The sequence below is a fragment of the Rhamphochromis sp. 'chilingali' genome (genome assembly GCF_963969265.1).
Source record: "Rhamphochromis sp. 'chilingali' genome assembly, chromosome: 11".
NCBI classification, from domain to species: Eukaryota; Metazoa; Chordata; class Actinopteri; order Cichliformes; family Cichlidae; genus Rhamphochromis; species Rhamphochromis sp. 'chilingali'.
In genome coordinates this window covers 27,939,241-27,962,724 of record NC_137938.1, presented here as the reverse complement: position 1 = coordinate 27,962,724, position 23,484 = coordinate 27,939,241, and the positions used below count along the sequence as shown (strand labels likewise).

Sequence of the window (23,484 nt, the reverse complement as noted above, 5' to 3'; positions counted from 1 at the left end):
AAATATCCCAGACAAGACTGCTCCATGCCCTTTATTCGTCCAGTCACCAGACCTATCTGCTAATATTAGATCAGTCTCTCTTCAGCTAAAGGGCATACCTCGTATAGTGTAAACACATCTTGGTCTCCCTACAGTTTCCTGATTTTCACCGTATTTCATGTAATCAGAACTTTTTTTGTATTTGTATTAAAAGAAAAGTGCTTACTTTCTAAATAAATGCAACATTTTAAAATACTGTAAGATCAATGCAGGCCTCTGGGGATGAAAGTATTGTAATGATGTTTGCCTCTTCTTAAGAAGTTACCTGTGATTATGAAACCCAAGAGTGGACCTTGTAGCCAGCAAAGAAGTTGCGGGTCTTATGTGGGGAGACAAAAATCCAGTTAATGACAACTTTTGGATGTAATTGTGTGTTGGATGGTCATAAGATTACTGCTTGGGATGATTTTTACTTTAGGTAATGTTTACAAAAATAGGCATATTGCAACAAAATGACAAACTGCTCTGTGAGCTACATTTTAAAGGACACATAGTCAAGGCTATTATGAAATGTCCACAGCACTGCTGTCACCAATTATATTGTCTGTACCTATTTATTGTTCCTAGGGATGTTTCTAAAGCACCAGTACTACTTCAAACAGCTAGAACCAGTTTGGTCTTTATTATATTTCCAAATTAGTGTTAATTCTGGAGTCTTGTACAAAGAAACTGAAATTAGGTTGTGACAGAAATAGAAAATTAGAGAAATGCATATTACAGAAGCTTCCATGGTGGCATTGAGGAGTCAAATAAACTTTATGACATCCTACCTGGCTAACCACAGACTATTGAAATCTACTGTATGTTTCTATCTAGTAAAAATGCCAACGACATGTAGTCAGTCATAAGAATCCATTATAAATTTTGACTCTGTTGCCCTTGAAGGCACAGTGAAGCATTGTTCTTCTTGTTAATAGGCTTTGGCATAATAATATTAGAGTAATTGGGGTCAAGGAATAATTAAATTCCCCAAAGATCAAGCTAAAACTGTGACAAATTGTTCCTAACCTCTTCTGACTAAACCTGGTCCTGGAGTGTGATAGGGAACAAGGAAAAACGCAGTCATTGAAACCATTTCCTAACTCCCAAAAGGGATGTAAAGCTGGTAAAGAATGCCAGTCAGGCACTCCTGACTGGCATTCTTTACTGCTTTCAGTTATTAAAGCATTTTGCACAACCTCCGTGTCCTCTGCTGTCCTTCAGAGCAGTTTAGTTTAGTGTAGAGATGCTTGACACTTTGTCCCACCTCTGGTTGGACCGTTTTTGTTAGTCCTGTGTGTATGTTGGAGCATGTTGGTGGCAGCAGCAGATGCGGGATCCCTAGGGATCCGCTGCTGGTTCAGATAAGCGGAGCCTTTCATCAGCGCGGTAGTTTTGGCACATACACTGGTGCAGGGGAGAGCAGCAACTAAATGCCGGGCATTGTTGTTGGTCCAGTCCAGGTGATGGGATGAACGCTGCTGCAGTCATTGATGGAGACATTAGTATTCACTGGCCAGTTACTATGCAGGGAAGGAATGCTGTGATCTGAACGGTCTTGAGCCTTGTTGCTTGGTGTGCACGGCCACTTTTTGTTTTTATAAGGCAGACATTAGCTAAATCCTGATGAGTCAGTGTGCAGCTTATGTCACTATATTATGTTTTCTATCATGTGATTGAAAGTCTTTGTATTTTACACTGTAGGGCAAACAAAAACATGTTTGAAGATTTTAGCTCAAATGCGACAGACTTTTAAAACACTGTATACACCAACCAATTAATAACTTGAGAACAACAGTTGATTCTTACACCCCCCTCGTTCATTTCCTTTCTTCTGTTGTTATGGAAACACATTATCACACATTTATAAATAGAGATTGACATATCGTCTGTCCATTACATCAAATTCACATGTTTTATCAGCCAGTAAAAATGTACCAAACTATCTTCTGCCAGCACTTTGTTGCTGAGTCACGCATTGGGCTTGTTAAAAATCACAAAATTCATAATTCATGTTGGAAATGAAAGAGTCCATATAGAAACTTATACTTAGCAAAGGACCTACATCTAGAAGAACAGGGACCTGTTTTTAGTGCATGTAAAATACCTACATATGCACATGCTCGACTGGTTGCAGAGGCTTTGAATGGTGAGTTGAGGGAAGGCTGACTACTGTCTTTATTTTTTTTCCCCATTTATATTTTTACTTTTCTAGATTTCTGCCTATAGCTGTTTAAGGAATTTCCCCTAATTAATGAGCCTTTCCTCAGTTATAAATAAGTAAAGTCTAAGGTGCAGTCGCATCTACTTAAACCTTTGTTCTCACACACACAGGGCCTGGTCTGGCTTTGAGCCTGTGCTTGTTGTTTACACTAGGCTTCCTGTGTGTCTGGGCCCCTTGCCCTCTTACATCATCCTATTCGGTGCAGGAGGGACACAACGGGGTGAAGGGGTGATGGGTTAGGCAGTAAGCAATGAGGTAGTTCATTACTCCCCAGGCCCATCCTAAATGAGATGCAGATCCATTCTCCTTGTTTCCATACCCTCCCTCCCCCCTTTGTTACCGCCCCTTTCCCTTTCCAGTCTTTTGATTTTATACTCCAAGGCTCTTGGTAGGCCCATTTACATTTACATTTTCCTGGGAATGTGCTGCATTTCCACTCTCTTTATCTATGGTTGTTTTATTTATTTGTATTTTAGTCCATTTTATAGGTGGTGTTAACACTGGCCATTTTTTCTTCTTATCTGTTTGGCACAATAGGGATGTACATAGGATTAAAGCTCTTGGCTTCATAAATTTTCCATTATATTCTTACTCTAATTTGTGTCTTGCCAAAAACTTTGGCAGAGCTCTGGGATGACAAGAAAATGTTTAAAGCTTTCCACTACTTTGATGCATTTCTCACAAAGGAGTGCCTGCCAGAGTTTCATATTTATGTTTTACAGCTCTTCCTGGCCGAAAGTATTCCTCCTTGAGCAGTCGCTGCCATAAGAATGTGCTGTTGTTTGTGCAGTTTGCTGACTCTGTCATATAGTGAGTCATGTGTTTTGCTTTGCTACATAGAATTTTTTGTTATCCTGGATCATAGTTCCCCTGTGAGGTTAGAACAGGTAGAAATAAACAGCTGTGTGGTATATTATTTGAGAGTACAAACATGTCTGCCTGTCAGAATCTGTGGTTTTTATATTTGTGCTAAGAAAAAAGAATTTTCATTGAAATGCAAAGGGCTGTTCCAAGGACAAGCCTTTCTCACCTCTGCTTCATTTCTCAATAGTTATTTTTTATTGTTTGAACAAAGAAATTATTTCTAGTCTGTTGTTACTGAAATAATTAACCTGGAAGGATTTTTCTGCATTGCAGTTTATGATGTGGCTGTTTAGGAGGTGGAAAAAGGGCTCTGTGGCGTGGGTATTTATACACCTGCTCTAACAAAGTAATATGCTGTGAAATTGGATTTATGCTTAATCACATTTGGTGTGGCAGTAGAACCAGTTGCCCCAGTTTTAACTTGGCCCTTTACCCACAATATCTTCAGTCAGACTGTAAAGCGCTAAATTCCTTTGTAATTGTGCTTTGGGGGTGAATGTACAATGGACGTCATTAGATGCTGTGCTCTGTGCTTTCCCAACTCAACATTTGAAGTTTCATGCTGTGGTTCCAACTGAAAAATGGGACTGAGTTTCTGCTAATTACCTGCTGATTCTCAACCTGTCATTTTGCTCCCACACTGTGCTTATGCATCCGTGCATACACGCACTTCTGCAGGGATTTCTTTACCATTTTTGCCAATTCTTATAGATACTTTGTGCCATTCTGTCACTTTTAAATGTAAATGTGCTTCAGCTTGGTGCAGTAGGCTTTTTTCAACACCTGCAGCTAGAGAGGCCACAGAGGAGACCTGATGGGGGTAACAGAGATGTGGTTGAGCTGTATGATCAACCGAATCATACATGGCGTGCTACAGATTCCCGAACGGCCTCTGACCCACTTTACTTTAGTCTCTTGGTTTTCTCATGCCCATATAATATGCAGGGGAACAAAACAAAGCATCCACACCAGGACATTATGTCTTTTTGTTGCTCTTAAACATGATTTTCTTTGTAGCCCCAGATTTGTCAGATAAAATCAATGAGAGATTTTGGATTATCAGACAAATAAAGATAAATATTATGTGGGGTTGAATGCTCATACTACAAAGCTGAATCATTGACAGATGCTAGAGGTACACACCGCAGTCAGCATCCTGTGTGAGATTTTATCAGGCTTGTGAAATAATGACCCAAGCATTGTGTATTTTTTTTCTCTGCGCTTCCAATAATAAGATGGACCAAAGTGTTTTTCCATGTTTGTTCTTGGTGGAGACTCCAGCCTCTCAGAGGAAGCTGATGTGCATTGATTTATGAATAATGTAAGTGACAAGCAGGTGGTCTAATGGCTTTCGGTTGTTGGAAACTGCCACGTAAATACAGAGAGGGTGTAGTTATAGGTTAATTAAGAACAACCTTAGGTGGTAGAGTCTCTCTGTTATTGTCCCCCAAAAAGTTGGGAAGATGTTTAAAATGGAAGTAAATATGAAATGCAATGATTTGGCCATTAAACACAACTTTGTATTTTATTTATTTTTCTTTTTAAGACATCCTTATCTCAACATTTGCCGTTGAAAAGTAAAAAAAAAAAAAGGCACATTTACCTATGTCGCCTCTTCGAAATAACAGTTCTGAAGACACCATGACGTGAGTCATAATGTAATAGAATTAAGTGGATAATTGTCTTTTGGCAATGATTTCACATATAAATGCTCCAAATGAGAACATTTCATTGTGCAAGAGCTAGATAATTTCATTAGCTTTGCTCAAGCCAGTTTCAGAACATTTACAACACCGAATTCGTAAACCGCAGAATTAGATTAGTGCCATGCGTTTCGTCATTGCATTTAGCTCATCTGTGCAAATATTACTCAAGCATCCTGTTCAAAGCACCACATTAGTGTGTCCCCGTCGTGTTTGCTTTTAGGGGTCACTGCATGGACAGCTTTCCAAATGCACCGGCACCCATTACTGTCAGCTAAAGACATGCAGTAGTCCATAAATTAGAGCAATTACGTAACTACTAACTTAGCAGACGTCTTTGACATTTTTATGTTGAAGGTGATAAGTGGAGGATACTTGTGAACAAACTTGTGCCGACACTCTGTGCACCGCTTCACAATTCATTGTGTGCATCCTTGGTTCCTGGCTTTGTGTCCCCTGTGTTTATATGCAGTTTTGACAGAGTGAATTAGTGCAGAACCATCGACATATACAGTACGGTGCAAAACTCTGTTAACCCTCATTTCTATATATTTTATTTCCAAGAAGCCAAGGTTTCTTGTTATCTGTTCAGTGCCCTTGAGCAATACTTACTCAAGCTTTCTGAAAAACCTTTAAAGTTTTCTTTGGACATAGGCTGCTTTTTTTTTTTTTTATTTATTTATTTTTACTAATTTTCAGGCCAGTCCTTGCAAAAAAACCCCCAAAAAACCCCATGGTTCGATCCCAGACGGAGAGATGAATATCTTGGGGGTTGCATAAGGGAGGACATGCAGCATAAAAATCTACCAAATCAAATATGCAGCTTTACTTTGTGAGTTAGCTTTACTGACTCAATCATTCAAGCATAAAAAGGCACCCAACTCAAGGGATGAAGCAGTGTTGGGTGTACACCAATTACAACTACCACCCTTTGACAAAAACACATAATTTGTTTCCATTTCTTTATTTGAATGTACAAAAAATGGTGTGATGGGGATAAAATAGCATTTTTGCACTATTAAGATGATTCCCAAGAGCTATTAGCCACAAATTTCACATATCTTGACAGAGAGTGCAGTATCCTTAAATTTGAGAAAACTGAACAAATGGGGTTCAAAGAAGAAATGGCAGGGCTACAAAAACTATGTACAGAAGGAGCGCTGTATCAATCAACCCTTGTTTCAGTCTCTTGATACACAGCAGCAGTCCTCTCCCTCAACTCCCATCCAGTTTTTCTACCTCAGGTTTCATTCCTATTCGTTGTCACTACCACCTACACAACAGAGTATTCTATGTTCTCACTCTCTTCAGCATTGCCAATGTACAGTACAGTAACCTTGTCACCAGCTAAACACAGTCCTACAAGTTAGTTCTTTGTGGTTCCAGTTCCCAGGTGTATGGAAAAGTGCTCACAGAGTATAATGTTAGAGCTGTACCAGCTCCTGCCACGTTTGGTAGTCTAGCTGTCATATCTGCCCTCTGGGATGTGTGAGAAAAAAGGGCCAGATGATAAATTCCAAGATAAGGTTTGTGTGAGTCATCACCTGAGACTTCACGTCATCACCTGAGACTTCACAGTGGTGCAACACCTGAGGTTCTGTGTAGCAAAAAAATGTAGCAGGGTTTGATTACTAAATCACAAGAATAGTTTTCTGTGCAAAGACATAATCTGAATGATTTAACCTGACCAAATCCAGTAAAAATATCCCTTCTTGTTGTATTACATTGCGTAATTTCCTTTTTTACGCAGGCTTGCACCGAACAGATTTTAGTGCTCATCGTCTACGTTCTGCCTATCTCACCACCATCCCCCTCTTCCTTTCCGCTCTCACTGTCATTGCAGTGTTTTGGCTGCTGTCCCGTTGCTATGCAGAGACCACAACAATGGCCCCTCTCTGTCACAGCACATCACTGCCCGAGGAATGCTTATTTAATAGTGGCATGCTCTGACAATGAAATTGCATTGTCTTGTCTCCCAGCTGAACTCTTTCATAGACTCTTACTGCCTGTCAGCCTTTGTGCAGTTCAGGTTCATCAGCAACAGGCTTCATTTCCCAGATTGCTTACATAGCCTATGTGCCAAGCAGAGTTCAGACAACCTCTGCCCTATGTCTTTATTACTTTTTGAATTCTACCAAGTGTCTGCAGTTGCAGTAGTTGAAGGTTGACCAACGCTCTTGGATGACACTCATCCATACAGACTGTTTTCAGGTTTTTATGGACAAGGCAGCAGACGTACAGACGTGTGTGTGTGCGCGCATTGAGTTCCACAGTCCGTTTAAGGCTTAAGAGGCACACTGTACAGTTTACACAAAAATTGATCAATTCCCTTTGAAGCTGCACAGAATTGGCCTCGCTGCTGATTGTTCCTTTTCTGTGCAAACTGTTGAACAGCACAGCATTTCTATAGTAAATCTTCAGCGCACTCACTGTCTTTGTGTGACAGCCCCCAACTGTCTGTGCTGTTTTTGGATAAGTCTGAATAATTTACAGCATGTTGCCCCAGTGTGTACCTTCAGACACTATACAGAAAACACTGTTCCCCAACATGGTTCCACGGGGAGTGCAGGGATACAGTGCTGAGTGGACAAAGCCAAGTGTCCCTGCCATGAGGATCTTTGTTTGACCGTCAAAGCCTGGGCAAACTAATGTTTGAGTTAGAGATTCAAGTTCAGCAGCCTGCCAAATGTGAGTCATAGTGCTATTAGTGAAGCTGCCGCCCTAAAAGGCCACCCCAGCCCCCTTCCCCCCAAAAAAAAATCTACAGATGACTGCTGAACCTAAACTGTGTGCTCCTGAGTCGTTTTCATTAAAAACAGGAAGTTTAACCATTTTTGGATAGATGATTACTCTGATTTTGTTTTCCAGTGACTCAATAGAATCGTCAGGATGCCAAAAAGCAATTACAGTGTTTTGCTCTGCCAGAGACTCAGGCTATTTGTACAGGCCAGTCTGTCAATAAATCGGTAGCACAGTAGAAATGCTATTATGTGTAGAGACAGAAAAGGAGGCTTTGGACTTATCATCTCGTGCTTCTTGACAAATGGAGCAATGTCTGCAATTGATAATATTTTTCAGTCTTTGGAAGAATTTTGTACAGAAACAGAGACATCTCACTCATTACTTTTGCAGTGTTCAGTTGGATTATTTTCTTTCGGTGGTGAGAATGTTGTTCTTAAAGATCCTCTCCCATCAGTCGGCTCCACCTCACACTTCAAGAAATTTACATCATGCACACTGAACTACTTCGTAGGCTCAGTAGTACATGGAATGAAGATAAACAGGTTGAGTTACGGATTCCTGTTACCTTTTGGCTCTTCATTTACTAACTTAAATTTATTTTGTATTTTTCTGTTCCACCAGCTCCCTGCCCAGTTCTAAACACAAACCCTGTGAGACCTGATCCAGAGGGGGAAAGCAGTCCTTTGAAGACGGACAACACCGAGAGGATGGATTCTCCAGCTAAGAAAGATACAGACCGAAGACGGACGACCCCTTCAAAATCTGACATTATCTCTCGATCACCTGCGTCACCAGCATCACCAGCCCTCAAGTCAAAACGAGGTGAGCAAAAATGAAAGATTTTATCTTTTGAGGTGTTCCTTAGATAGCATTTAGCTGCTTAAAATTAATGGAGGCTGAATTTGGCTGACTGGTAATGGTATAATTACACTTTTGCATTAAGTTGGAGTGAACTCAGCTCTCTTTGGCCAGTATTGGAGTCACAGTGACCACAGGCTTTCAGACACAAAGCAAAATCCAATAGTGCTGCTGCAGGTTATCTTTATGTGTTGGAACAGTCGCTGCACAGGATGTTATGTTATGTGAGAACAGCTTAGCCTGAACTATATTAGCATGGAAAATATCTCTGCAGAATATGAACAAATTAGCTTTTGGTAAGTGGATAGCTATTGGTGATCACTGCTATGCACTAATCTCCAATGAACGGTCTGCAGATGGAACCTATATTGAAATTTCCATTTCAAAGAGTTTTTCCAAGAAGGCATTGAGGTTTACGTGCCGTTTGCACTGTAGTTGTTCCACACTGTTCCACTAGGACTCTGTACAAGAAGTGCCTTTCTCTTAAAAAAAAAAAAACCCCAACCTTATTTCTTTTTATTTTTCAGCTAATAACATTTTACTGTGGTCATGATCTTTATTCTCTTAGAGTAAAGTGACAGGACTACACCCCCACAAGTTCCAGGTGTCTCCCAATCTTAGAAAATACTGCACAGCTGGATACCTCATTGAGAGTTCTTGGTTTATTTGCCAAAGTTTGCCCTGTCCTGGGTCTCCAAACTTTATGTAAGGTGTGCACCTTACACACAGCTATCATGCAAATGACTCTTTAAGGAAACTGCCTTTGCTGTTTAAACAGTTTTGCTAGACGGTTCAGTCTGACTTCTGTCCAAAAGATTCTGGTTGCGTCGCTTCTTGCAATGTTTGTTTCAGTGTTGTGATTATGCCAGATGTTAATGGTGGCAAAGGCCAAATTGTTATCTTAGTGAAAGTCTCTTAAGCATGCTCATTTTCTTGCATCCTGACTACTACCCCAGTAATCCGTATATCCTGTGCTGCTCCATTTGTAAAGATCGGAGCCAAAGAAATAACAGAACTGACATTTTAAGAGCAAGCGTGAACAGTCTGAAACTCAGATGCCGCACCTCGTAGTATTTTCTAGGCCAGTCTGTTTTCCTCTTGGACACCTTGTACATTTGACTTTATGATTAACATGGTGGTGAGTTGCGAACATCAGCAAGTAACACTTACCAAGGCCACGCACATGGCATTTCCAACATACTATAAATATCAATGTAGGTCAGGAGTTGTTCTTAGGGGAGGCTGCATGGCAGATTGTTTTCGTCTTCATGATTCACACCTCCCCCTATTCGATGTTGCTGAGGAGTGATTTCCTTTGTGATTGATGCTGAACATCTGGACCGTAAAGATCGAGGAGGATGATGTAGACTAAAGGCTCAAGAATGCCTTCCGTGTCACTGTTCTCAGTGGGTGGTACTAGGGTATGTTGGCTGTGGTAGAAATGGTATTTCACAGTAATTCATTTGGAGTAAGTCTGCAGAAATGAGTTGCATACATACTGTTGAGAAAAAAACATGCAATTACAGAAAAAAATAATTAACCTTTCCCCAATTAAAATCTGTTTTAACATCAACTATAAGTGTTAATTTAATATGGGTTACCAACCACATCTCAACACACTGTTCCACTGACTGTTTTTGTTAGTTGTAAATGATCTTTATTGATATATTCTTAGGCTCACATACCAAGACAAAGTGTGCCTTTGGCTTGTTTGAGCATTTTTCACTAGACATGCCCAAAATTTAAATTACTGTGTCAGAAAGCTATGTTTATATAATTTAGTTATAACATATTCAAGTCACCCACACTACGAGATTTCTGGTATTTGCCACATGCTACTGCTTCTATTTTGATGGGATTGGCTTGCTGGCAGAATTTTCTTAATTTTTTCCTGTTGTATCTTAATCTAGATAATAGAATACACATTATCTGTAGCCCTAGGTTGTGCATTAGTGTTGAAATTGTGATATTAGTCAGTCAGTCAGTAAGTTTCCTGTCAATGCATTATGCCATGGATTTTCTTGTGGAGCCATTTAGAGATTAAAAAGCCATCGCTGCAATGACTTTATAGCAGTGAAGAAGGCATTTACTGCATTTCTATTTATATGAGGTCAGATGCATCATTGATGCCTCAAGTCAGTTTGCAGCTGAGGATGGTTTGAAATGGAGTGGTTTTCTGTGGGGCTTTTAGAAGATTGTAGAACTTATGATTAAATGATGTATTCTCTATATCTTCAAAAGGTGCCCTTGACTAGTCGGCTTTAACTGATATCTTAGTAGGTGTGTTTCAAATAGGTATCATTTTAAGTACTGGGAGATGCAATGCTAGAAATCTGCAGATACTGAATGATTCAGTGTGTGTGTGTGTGTGTGTGTGTGTGTGTGTGTGTGTGTGTGTGTGTGTGTGTGTGTGTGTGTGTGTGTGTGTGTGTGTGTGTGTGTGTGTGTGTGTGTGTGTGTGTGTGTGTGTGTGTGTGTGTGAGTGAGGGAGAGAGAGAGAGAGAGAGAATGGGTGAATAAGACATGCTGGATAAAGCATTTTGAGTCCCCAAGTAGAGTAGAAAAACGCTATATAATAACCACAATTTCCAATATATAAAGTGTCTGGAGATGATTTAATCAGTTTGGATGATGCAAGGTGATACCTATCATTAATCCTCTTTCTTCTGCCTTCATTCTAATCTTAGATGCCATGAAGTCAGAAGACAGGCAGAAGCTTGCAAAAGAGCGGCGAGAGGAGAAAGCGAAATATCTAGGTAAGTAAAAACCAGGGGTGGGAGGCCATTTCTTTTAAATGGATAGAGAGCTCCACCTGGTGTTAGGGTGGAGGAGGTTGTTAGCAGTTGATTGGCTACTGGGTTGGCTTTAGGCTGCAAAAGGCATGCTCAACATTATACACACAGACACTTGGAGAGGATAAAAAGGTAGTTTGGACTTCTACAGAAAATGGGCCAAAATCAGTAAAAGCCAAGCCACCATTTTACCAGAGACAAGTGAGCATCTGTTTTCTGCATGCATGCTGAAACAGTCTTGAGCACTATCAAGACGCTTATTTATTGTTTTTGTATGAACAAAATCATTGCTTTAGCTCAACTGATACACATTACATTGTTCAAAAATGCTGCACGAATGACAAAAACGTACACGTTGATGGGGCTGAATATTTTATAACTTTTATAACTTATGACGAGTTGTGAAAGCCGAGAAAGTGCCCCAACTTACACTGATGCATTTTCAAGAAATGTCACAGCTCTCTCAGCACCTATGAGTTGTCTCTCTTTTTGTTTAACACGTGGCTCTCACATTATCACTTGCCTACTTGCCATGCACTGCTTTGCATGATTGACAGCTGCCTCTATCTTTTCTCTCACCCTTTACTCCTGCAGAAGAGCTCAGCAAGTTGCAAGGTAAGCCACTCACCTGTGTTTTTGTGGTGGTGGTGGTGGTGGTGCCAATGAATACCCCTTTTGATCATTCAGTTTCAGCTTAATAAAGTTCAGTAGTAAAAGCTAGAGCTGGGGAATGCACCAAAAGCTCAATTATCCTGCCTATAAAGAGAAGCAGCATGTAGAATAATGACTACTGTTTCAGTAATAGTGTAACAAAAATAAAGCTTTTTTGTAAATTTTAAAGCATAATTACACTTTAAAAAAAAAAAAATCAAGTTAAGTGCTGCAAAGACAAAACTTGCATATTGACTTTTGGTAATAAAACCCAGCCCTAGAGCCTTTTCATTTATTTAATCCCCATGTTTCTTGTTTTAATCCTCCTCTTTTCCTGTGACAAAAATTTAAAATTTCATCCTCCCTTTCTCTGAACATCATAAATATGACTTAAACAAAAATCATGTACTCACTAAATCATCATTTATGTGTGAAAACCCTGTTACTTAACAGGAAGTTGTGGGTGACGAGAAGCCCGCCCTTACACTGACTGTTGTTTATCCACGTTCTAACAGCAGTCACCACAAAACTCTTTGGATTAAAAAAAAAAAAAAAAGTACAAACACCAAGCCACAAAACCACCATGATAATCATCTTACTGGATGAATTGATGGTTTGCTGCCGAATTTATCTTGGCTGTGAAATTATATATAAACAACTTTGTTGCCAAACAGGACAAAAAAAGTTCAAAATGTTCTTAAAAGGGAAAATATGTAAATTAGTGTTCAGATACTGAGCCGAGTTGTATATCACCCAGCCTGTACGCACCGCGATACTTGCGTGAAAGTCACACAACGCAGTTCTTTTTTTAAAGCTAGTTGTTGTCACACTCGTACTTTCTGTAAAGCTTTGCTGTCTAATCCAAATTTGTGTTGGATTGCAGTAAGATGAGGTCAGCAGACTTCATACTGTGGATCAGTCTAATTGGGTGATCACCGTGGTACGCCAGATGGTAGGGGTCTGATCTAATACTCTCAGCCAGCTTGGGATAAAAGATGCGATCCTGCTAAAGCTTGTGTTTACAATATCAGCTTAAGGGATCTTATATCGCCAGAACCATTTCTAGTAGCAGAGGTATAAGTAGAAAAAAAATCTACATATACGAGCTCATCTGCTATTGGATTTGTTCTGTTATAGTTGCATAGATAGATGCTACTCTCATACCCTGTCCATCTTTGGTGAGGAGGTATAAATACTTAATGTACCAGGGTTAGCGCAGCCCTTTGGCAATGACTATTTAATGGCCATACTGTAGCAGGTCTAGATGCTGCTTGTCAGCGCTGATCACTGTCAGGAGAGAGTTGAGGAATGTCAGTGTCACTCTGGTACACTGTAACCGTCAAGACCCCAGCCAGTATCCAGCTCATTTCCTCCTGCAACCCACACCTATATTCTGAAGAACCATTGCAACTGTGAGAGAATCAAATTTAAAAACGTAACCATCAAATGTCACAGACCTGACTTGCATGGAAAGAGTGGAAACACTTGTGTGACCTAAAGGTTTCCCTTCTGAGAAGGGAGGAAAAACTGGATGTGGAAAACTGCATTTGTAGGCGCTGGGATCTATTTCCTCCCCCTACTCGTCTCATCACTGCACAATAGGTGAATTATAAAACAGTTTCCACTGTGCTCTACTTAAAGTTCCCTAAAGCTTTAAGTCCGTGGAAGGTAGAGTTAAGGTACGTCTCAAATCGGGGCCATCGAACTCTGATATATGCACTGCAGCAGTTAGAAGTGTTTTCTGCAAGATGCTGACATGCAGGGCCTCAGTATAACTTTTATAAATTTCAGATCCCCTAGCCTCCAGTGCCTCTGCAATTATCCATCACTCTAGTCTGAAATCCACTATCAGTTGATTTTGGTGCATCAAGTGCTTCAGGGCGCAAAGCTTTACTTCTTTGAAAAGCCGATTGTTTGTGGAGGTTTGTAGTTTAAAGAAGTACGAAGAGTTGTGTACACAGAGGCAGCTGCAAAAGCCTCCTTCACGCTGTTTTTGAATGGCTCTGTGACAAAGAGGTGATTTCCATATCAAAGTGTGTGGTTTACTGAAGCTGAAGTGTAAGCTGTATGCGATTACGATGACATAAAAATGTCAGTTCAGAAGTCCTGCATCCATCTAATTTGGTTTTATGCAGTATTGAATTTATTTTTTCCAAACTCAAAAAGAGGTCTGATGCGAAGAGCAACATTTCTTTTTCAAAAACTGCTTTATGTAATGTAAAACATCAGAGTTGCTTGATTTTGGGATTGCTTCAATGTTGGGATTATTGGTTTTTTTTCTCCCAACATGCCAAGTAGTGACTCTCAAAGAGAGTAGAATTGGGGTGTTATATATTATTCTGATCGAACAGTGGAGGGAGACAGGACTTTACTTTTTCAGCACTCAACTGGAAAATATCTTCTCTCCTGACTATATTATCTGCCTTCTCTTAGCGGCCAAAAAGACCCAGTGGCTGGAGAAGGAGGAAAAGGCGCGGCAGCTCAGGGAGCAACAGCTGGAGGAACGACGCAGGAAGCTCGAGGAGCAGCGGATCAAGGCGGAAAAGCGGCGAACGGCCTTGGAGGAGAGACAAAAACAGAAACTAGAGAAAAACAAAGTATGTTTGGAAAAGCAATACATGTAATGTGATGCTTCAGCACCTTTGAAAGTGATGACTGCTAGATTTTAAGGTGAAATTTCAATGCACTCTGTCTGTGGGAGAGCACCTGAACTAGGTCAGCTGCTAGTTTCAATTTAGGGATTTAGGATTTTCGTCAGGGACTCATCAGCTACACAGGATTCAGGCTGCTCAGTTCACAGACATACATGCCATCCCTCCATATAGACTTAAAATGAATTCACATGCTAAAGACTGATATCTGTTCTGGTATCTGTTTCAGGAACGGTATCAGGCGGCCATCAACAGGTCAACAAAGAAGACGTGGGCAGAAATCCGACAGCAGAGATGGTCGTGGGCTGGTGCACTAAGCCAGAACTCAAGCCAGAAAGAGGGTGAGTATACTGGTGCCTCCTAGATAATGTAGTTTTTCTGAGGAGAAAATTATTTTGCCTCAGTATTACTTATATCAGTTATACTTGGATCTGTTTTTTTTAATGGGACTTTCATGTTTCAGCTATAGCAACTTTGCATGATCATTGTTCAAAATGGTCCCTATTAACCTTTGTTTGTTTCATTTGCTGTTTGAAACAAACTATTTGAAGTCTTTTTCTCTTCCTTTTTAGTCAGCTTTGTTCTGATTGGCTGCCTCTTATAGACAGAAGATGGGAAAAGCAGCTGTGTTTGTCATCTACGCTCACACTCAGAACCGTGTGTCTGAGATGGCCTTATTAAAGATATCTGTGGTCAATGACATCATTCATAGCAAAGAGTAGCAGAAAAGCTGTATGAAATTAAGAGTTTAAAGCAGCCTGAAGTCTGGGCTGTTGGCTGATCCCATTTCAAACTTTGGCCAACATTATGTAGATGACAAAATAAAGAAACAGATAACAGACCTGCTTTAATGATGCAGTTTAAAATAATTGCACATCAAATTCTCCTTCGCTTTCTCTTTTTTTCTGCTAAAGTTGGTCATTTGGCCTGTAAAATATTACAGCTGTTATAGTTTTCCAATTCGCGTGGTGGTCAATTTTACATTGGCATACATTCTCTTGATGGAGCAGACATCAATATTTGTTTGATGGATTTAACACCAAACAAATATTTGATAGTATGAAACCATATCGGTAACACCGCCAAAGCATTTAGATGTGCTGCAGTATGAAATTGGTGCATTATCACCTTGTTTAGATGATACACCAAAACAAATTTTATTGCCTGCTTCTTATTCCCAGCAGTAATCAATAGCTTAGACATTTGCAGTGTTATGACAGGCAGATGATGCCAGCAGTACTCTGTTATATTTTAAACTGGATATGTCTTTACTACATCAGTCACGCTTTTCCTCCTTGAACGCATTTCTGTCAGTACACATTGTTTTGTCTCTTGAACACACTGTTACACGGCTCTTAGCCACTGATCGTGACCAGACTATATTGATTGCACAAAGTGTATGTGTGTTGCAGTAAGTAGCACGGCACCGCTGACTAGCAACAAGATTCAATTTGTTGTATGCAGTTGCTTAATTTGGGGCTAATAAGTGTCTTGACAGTCCAACAGCCAATTAGATCAGAGCCTTGGTGGTACGCTTTGATGAATGCTTCTGTACCGTGAGCTCCTGTGAACATGAAGTGTCCCATGTTCCATTTTATGCCATGTAATCGCTTCAGCCATATGCCAGGGGAATTATGGACACTCAAACCAATCTCCTTTTCCTCCCTCACTCACCAGCCTGCTGTCGGTCAGATGATGGGAGTAAACAAGTGTAAATAGGCGCCAGTGGAACATTTGAGAGCTCTAGATGTTTGTTTTTGTCCTTTGGAAATGCTCAGATGTATACATCTTAGCCTCAATCAAAGAGCATACTGCATCATGTGCTGGATTTGTGTGTTTAAACCCACAGTCATGCTCAGCCGACTTTAATGCTGCACCTCCGTGACCACTAAATTGTCCAAGTCATTTGGAGAAAGAGAAGGTTATCCATCGATTGGACTGTGTTTAAGGGATATGAAATTGGGACAGATACAAGTATTGCACATGGATGGTTGCTCTTTTGAAGCGCCAGTTTACGTCAGCAGCTTTGAAATTAGTTTACATTTCCCTGTAGCCACTTCCCATCACATGTTTCCTTGTCAGGGTTGTATTTAATGTGCCATCCTTTTCACTGGGTTTGTTTTAGTGGCCTGAAGAGGCGGCTTTTAAAGGTTCCTTCTATATTTGACTTGCAATAGTAGATAAATGCAGATATTTCCTTAGTTAGTTAATGTAGCTATGAGAGTTGTTTGCACTAGATTATATAAATTGAGGCTGAGTGCTTATAAGTTGTATCAAATTTAGTGTATGTGTTCTTAACACCTAAAAATTAACATAACTTTTTAAATTGAAGTCATGTCCAGGTTACGTTGAAGAATCCACAAACATCACTGGTGGTAGTTTTACTGGAGTTACTTGCTCACCAACAAAATTGTGCTGATAGAAACTGTGCAGAGGAAGTGGTACAGAGTTATTTGGAAAAGAAACAAGAAGAAGCAAAACAAAAATAATATTTCTTTCACTTCCACTTCATTGAGCTCGCAGAAACAATATCTGATTGTAAGAGTAATAATACTGTGCTACAGTACAGTTAGAGTTTGGTTATGTGACACTTTGTTAGGAGTATCCACAAAGAAATATCATTCTTTAAATGCATGTTTTGTGCCACGGGTGGTCTGTCTGTACACTTGAAGGCTTGCAGAGGTGAACAGATCTCTTCCCGTGTGCATGTTTACAATCAATGGATGGTATTGTGCGGTCAGCACACAAGAATAGCCCTGGATTGGGTTGGATTACACTTGGTGTCGTTGCCTTTACAGTGAGTGGGTATAAATTTGTAAAGGCATCACCTCAGCATAGCCCATGACGTCACACAAGCTCCACATCTTCTTCTCAAACCATGTGACCTGTGTGAACATCTGTGTGGCGCTCTCTTGGCTTCTTAGGCAGATGCTCTGTTTCAACGGTCAACCTGCCCAAACACGTGGACTCTGTTATAAACAAGCGACTCTCCAAGTCCTCCGCCACGCTCTGGAACTCGCCCAACAGAAGTAAGGCTACATCTGGAATGCCCCGCTCCTGTTTTAAATGTCCATCATTCTGACACTGCCAGCACTACCGAACCTGTCCATCATTGTCTTTTTTCAGTTACTTCTTCCCCTTTGATTTCAATCCTCTTCTTGCTTGATGGTTGATATTAGACCCATTTCCATCTTCCAAAAATCACAAGTTGTTTTTTTTTCATTCCAAACTTTGGGTTGTGGTTTTGTTTGACATGCTCTGCATGCTCATATTTTGATATGGGAGTATTCCTAGTGGCGTTTTACTGTCCTTTGGTTGGTTAATTGTGTGGTGATGGCCTTTTCATTCCTGATGTGCCCAGTCCTTTTGTGTCCATTTGTCACCATAACGTACTGAATCACAGCCGTCTTTTTGTCTTAAATGTTTTTATTGATTTAATTGGTTTTTGTTGATTTCTTTAAATCGAGTTTGTGTCTCCAAGCTTAAGATGAGTATAGCTTTTTATAGCTCTACAGTTAACAAGGCCACTGCATACTTCTACACAGTCAGAGAAGAAAGTTAGTCAGTGAGTCAGCATTTTCTTAATGTATTCTCCTCGGAGCAGGTACTGTTCCTCTGTACTGGTAGAAAAAAAATCGACGGGTAACTTCCTCACTTGTCTTTTTTCCCGTCACAGTTAAAACTCCCAAACCTTACTCATTCTACATCTTACACCCAAATGAGACGCAGGATTCTGCTTCTTCTCCGTTTGTGCACAAGGCTGTCTACAAAAGAATTACCAATAACCCCTCTTCTCCTCGGTCATACCCATGCAGGTCAAGGTTACAGTGGACACATATACTGGCCTATTTTTCTTCTTTAAGTGGTACTGGTGTTTTATTGGTTTATTGTATGGTTCTTCTGGATTGCAGATGCAGTTCTACACTACACTTCTACACTTTACATTTGGTGTTGGGTGAGGAGTAACATTTCCCGTTTAACCACGAATGTGAGCTGAGATATAACAAAGCTTCCTCTGGTTCACGGCATCCCATTATCATGTATCTTTGGAGATAATTGAATTATTTTATTTTTCCTTCTTGCAGCGCGCAGCCTTGCGTTGAGTCCGTGGGAGAGCAGCATAGTCGACCGGCTGATGACACCAACTCTTTCTTTCCTCGCCCGGAGCCGCAGTGCTGCTAGTGTCCTCACAAATGGAAAAGACGGTCGTAAGTTTTCTTCTTTTTTTAAAAGCCTCAAATGAGTTGTTGCCGTCAGTGTGAATTTAGTGAATACTATTAGTATATAAATGTTGGCAAGGCTTAATTATTTGTTGCTCTGTTCTTTAGACTCTCCTCTCTGCCCTCGTTCAGCCTCAGCAAGTCCGTTGACCCTGTGTGGCCATCAGCCGCACCACCGCTGCTCTGACCGCTGGAGGGTGACGTCCAGCTCACCAGATATCACCCAGCGTCAACGCAGGCGGAGCTCCACACCTGTAAGTCTGCATAATTACCTATATGACATTATTATATAATCTATATGCCGTTTCAAATCTGCTTCTTTTTGCTTTGCATGTTGATATTTTCCATCTTTATACAGATGGATAAAAACAAGAAGGAAAAGAAAGACAAAGAAAGGGAGAATGAAATGGAAAAAAGTGCCATCACTAAAGAAAAAGTGCTGAAGAAGAGACAGTCTCTACCTAGTATGAGACATAGACCTGATCCAAGGTAAAACACTTAACAGATTTAATATTGGCTTGAATATTTCACCACTATCAGTACTGTGAGTTATATATATTTTATGGCTGCAGTGCAACATTTTTATTCCATTTAGTTACAAAATGTCAAAAGAATATCAACAAGTTTTGAGTCGAACAGAGAAATTTAAGCTTTTCACATTTTAGTCAGATATCAGCTCACAGATCAATCTTCTGTTAGTAAATCATCTAATCATCTAACTGGTGCTATCAATAACTTATGATGAAGAATAATCCAGTGAAATTACAAAAACGAAAGACAAAATGAAGCTAACAATAAAGACTCAACAGACTGTATAGCATACCTATATAGAAATCAGTGAGGGGATAGCATGCTAGCATGCAACTTATTTACAGTAGAGTTTTCTTGGATAGTCAGCATATCAGCAACAGTCTCGAGTTAAGCATATTTGGTGGCCAATTTCATATATTCTTATTCTTATTTATTTTATCGGTGGATTAAAATATTCACCATATATACTACTAAAGTTCAGATGTTGCTAACCAGTTAATCCAGGCCCTGGACCATGTAGTGCATGCGTGGAAGCATCCACATTTGGCACATATACACAAAAATAAATCACAGAAACCTGAGTTCAATGCTAAACATTTTCAATAAATGTCTGGCCTCTGGGAAACCTAGCAAAAAGCTCCAACCCCCATGTAAAGTCAAAATGTCAAAGCTACCATCTCAGTTTAAAGTTTACATTATTCCATAACCTTAGAACCAGTTAAGAAATCTAAGTTATAATAACGCACCCTTTTTTACTCTTTTAAATACGCAGAAACAAAAACTGCATTGTAAACCAGATTAGCCTTGGATGCACCTGACCTGCAGCCTGTTTCTGGTCAATGACTGGGTTGGTTTGGGTCTGTGCTGCAAAGACTTCACATTTCATGCATTGCTTGAGCATATGCATTGAGTGAATACCCAAGAATTTACCCTCTAATCCCCTGGTCCCAGAATAAATGACATCCATGGCAGAAGGGATAGAAAAGAAGAAAAAAAAAATCAATTTCTTTTGACTCAACAAAAAGGCAGCAAAGAGCTTGGCAGAGCAGTCAGCGCCAGAGGCTCAAGGGGGGAAAAAATCTTCAGCATAATGGATGTTGTTCCTCCAAGTGCTGCATTGCTGGGATGCTAACTGATAATGCACTATAAGGCATGATGCAATGTTTGAGTGCTTTGACTGCTGAGATCCTGTGCCGATGTCAGAGTTTCTTAAGGACATGTGCCATTTTAAGCATTTCAGGCCAGGTCTAAATATATAATGTGGTACGAGAGAACAACGCTGAGAACTGTTGACACAATTTTCCATCCTTCAGCTTTTGTTTTTACTTTTTTCCAGTCCTAGTCCTTTATCAAGACAACGGCCAGCGTCCCCTGCCACACCCAAGGGCAGAACTGCCTCTCCCAGCCCTGCTGCCTCCCCCAAGCCTCCGTCAGCACGCGGAAGCCCGTCAACCCCGAAGGCCCGGCCCAAAAGAGCCAGGACCCCTGCCAGGATAGACCACCGGACCTCTTCACCTGCCCCTCTTGAGAGAGTGAGACAGCCCCATAGGCCAGCCACCCCAGAAGAAAAAAAGAGTGAGTACAAAAAGGAGTGATAATCATGTCCTTCAGACAGGACTATAATTAATTTCAAATCAATTCAAGCAGTTAGTGAAATGATTTGTCCAAAGTGAGTTTGGATGGTAGACTCTGTCTCTCTGTGTTAGCCCTGTGGCAGACTGGTGACATAGTTCAATTATGAACAGCTTCTCTCTATTTTTATTGTCTTCCCAAAGAGATTCCCTCTGCCTGTGACTGAACAGAAAAACACATGCAGTGAAATTGAAACAGTGGTCAAAGATTACCGTCAAGCATAATTAGTCATGGAAATAAAGGGCGCACACTGAATGAGCCACACAGAGATCGTGGTCGGGGTCTTCTCTCGCACAAAGCTAAGAGGCTGTGCTAATCAGTCTTAAATATATAATTACTGCATTTGTAGGGTGAATGGCTGTGGTTGTTTACAGTTTAATAATAATTAACAGGCATCTCTTTATGAAAGCAAATACATTTCTGTGACTCTCCGCTTACAATACTGTTATTTCTTTTAGGTTCCCCTGTGGCTCCTGCCATTGTTGTATCCTCAGCTACTGCCAATGCATCAGGCACACCAGTCACAGCCAGCGCCATTTCCTCCTTGCCCGAGCCAGCCAATTCCTCTCCCTCTGTGCGTGCAGTGTCACCTGCACCCTCTCCATCCGCTAAGCCCATGGCAGGCACGAATGACCCAGAAGAGGCGGCTCGTATTCTGGCAGAGAAACGCCGACAGGCCCGAGAGCAGAGGGAGAGGGAAGAGCAGGAACGCCGCGAACAGGAAGAGAAAGAGAGGTCAGCTGGTTTTTAAAATGCATGCAAAGACAAAACGGTGACTATGCAACTCCTGTAAGCTGTGGGAAGTTTTTGAACTATGTAATATTCTCCTTTTCTTGTCAGCTATGCCAAAACCTGTACAAAAGGTTATAAGTGGGAATAAATATTAAAAAATACTTGGGCAAAAACAACATTTTGCATATCATTGTGAGGAAGAAGCTGTAGATATAGAGTAGTAGTTGTTTATGCAGCAGAATAAACCCACTCTGGACATTTAGCTATTTTCTGGGCAAATTCTGTGTAAATGGTTACATGTAAGGCAAATCATGAAGGGCTGGATGGACTATCCAAGCATATTCAAGATGAATGACTCTGCATTATCTCCAGATGTGTAACCATTTTTGATTTTGACCACAGCAAGTAACTATTTACTCCCTGGAAACTGATTTGATCTTTTTTCGGCACTCTTAATTCCAATTGTTTCCTTTCTCGTTCACACTGCTTACACTACGAGTAAATCAATTTAAATTGTTTATGACATTCGGAGCATTTGGCAGACGACTTTGTAGATAAAATGTCTTTGAAAAAGAGATTTTAATCTCAAGAGACTTTATGGTTAACTAAAAAAAAAATCTTATCTCAACCTTGTATTCAAACACTTCAGGATCCTGAGAGAGGAACGCTTAGCGAGGGAAGCAGAGGAGAGACAACGCAGGGAGGAGGAGGCACGGGCCATGGCTGAGGAGCAGAGGAAGAGGGATGAAGCGAAGAGGCTGCAAGAGGAGAAGGAGGCTCAGGAAAGGGCCAAAGCTGAGCAGGAGGAGAATTTACGGCTGCAGAAACAGGTATGCTGTCAACCTGCCCCTGGTTTCCAGAAGAGTATCAAGTGTATTTAAAGGAGTCTTGTAGTCACTCATCAGGTCTGGTTAGTTAGACGAGCATAAAACAGGACAACAGTCATAACTAGCTGATAACTCACTGTATTGCCACATCATTCCACTCTTCCCACCATGCCAAAACGTACACGGAAAACAATGAGACCCTTTCAGGTGCTGCTCACATTGACCTTGTCTGATATCATGTTCATCCTACAAACCCAGTCACCTATTTTGGGATGTTGTTGTCTTTTAAAGGTAAATATTAATCTGATCTGGTGAACATGGAGCGACACTGAATGTGGCCCCTTTAACCTTTCAGTCTGCCAGATAATCCGCCCGAACAGTATTGATTCTTCTTGTGTTTGCGGAAGTGGTTGTTGAGAACCAGATGACAATGAAGCTTGATAAGCAGAAAACAGAATGTGGCCATTCATCAGAGTGATCGATTATTCTGGGGTCGTGATTAATTGTGTCACTGCAGTATGTACGTTGCTATCAGATCAGGGCGCCTTGTGGTTTGTCATAGAAGTGGCATTTGTGGTCAAACACGTTTCAGTAGAATTATGCAAAGACTTAAGTGTTGTCTTTCACTTTGAATCGCCCCCATGAAGCTGTAAATGTTGAAAATAGATCCTTTTGGCTCAAAGGTACAGAAAAATATCCCTTTTGTGGTCGTAGACAATAATTGCAGGGAGCAACCACACCCTTGTTACGTAAAAGGCATGTTATTTTGGCTGATGTTTTTTCCCTCTTCTGCTGCCATTAAAGTTGTGGTTGGATTTTTGCTTGTGTGTGTTTCAGAAAGAGGAGGCTGAGGCTAGAGCTCGGGAGGAGGCGGAGAAGCAGCGCCTGGAGAGGGAGAAACACTTCCAGAAGGAGGAGCAGGAGAGGCTGGAGAGGAAAAAGGTAGGGCCATACATCTGTCCTGCCAATGTTGTTTCTTTCAGCCAAGTAACTGAATTCCAAAAAGGAAATGGATATTTATGGGTTGTAAAGGATCATA

The 23,484-nt window shown here is 40.7% G+C and overlaps 1 protein-coding gene across 6 annotated transcripts in view; it reads left to right on the top strand.

Moving 5' to 3' along the window:
• Window positions 1–23,484, top strand: part of map7d1a (MAP7 domain containing 1a) — a 41,306-nt gene that overhangs the window by 6,750 nt on the left and 11,072 nt on the right. The window contains exons 2-14 of one of the 6 annotated variants that reach the window (XM_080897458.1): window positions 8,173–8,373; window positions 11,097–11,165; window positions 11,796–11,816; window positions 14,286–14,449; window positions 14,733–14,844; window positions 17,428–17,532; window positions 18,589–18,711; window positions 18,856–18,977; window positions 19,082–19,212; window positions 20,591–20,829; window positions 21,345–21,621; window positions 22,268–22,448; window positions 23,283–23,387. In XM_080897458.1, coding sequence (XP_080753584.1) covers window positions 8,173–8,373; window positions 11,097–11,165; window positions 11,796–11,816; window positions 14,286–14,449; window positions 14,733–14,844; window positions 17,428–17,532; window positions 18,589–18,711; window positions 18,856–18,977; window positions 19,082–19,212; window positions 20,591–20,829; window positions 21,345–21,621; window positions 22,268–22,448; window positions 23,283–23,387 — 1,850 coding nt within the window. Of the gene's footprint in view, window positions 1–8,172; window positions 8,374–11,096; window positions 11,166–11,795; window positions 11,817–14,285; window positions 14,450–14,732; window positions 14,845–17,427; window positions 17,533–18,588; window positions 18,712–18,831; window positions 18,978–19,081; window positions 19,213–20,590; window positions 20,830–21,344; window positions 21,622–22,267; window positions 22,449–23,282; window positions 23,388–23,484 lie in introns of all 6 variants that reach the window. The other 5 variants (XM_080897456.1, XM_080897457.1, XM_080897461.1 and 2 more) reach the window with 5 other exon arrangements.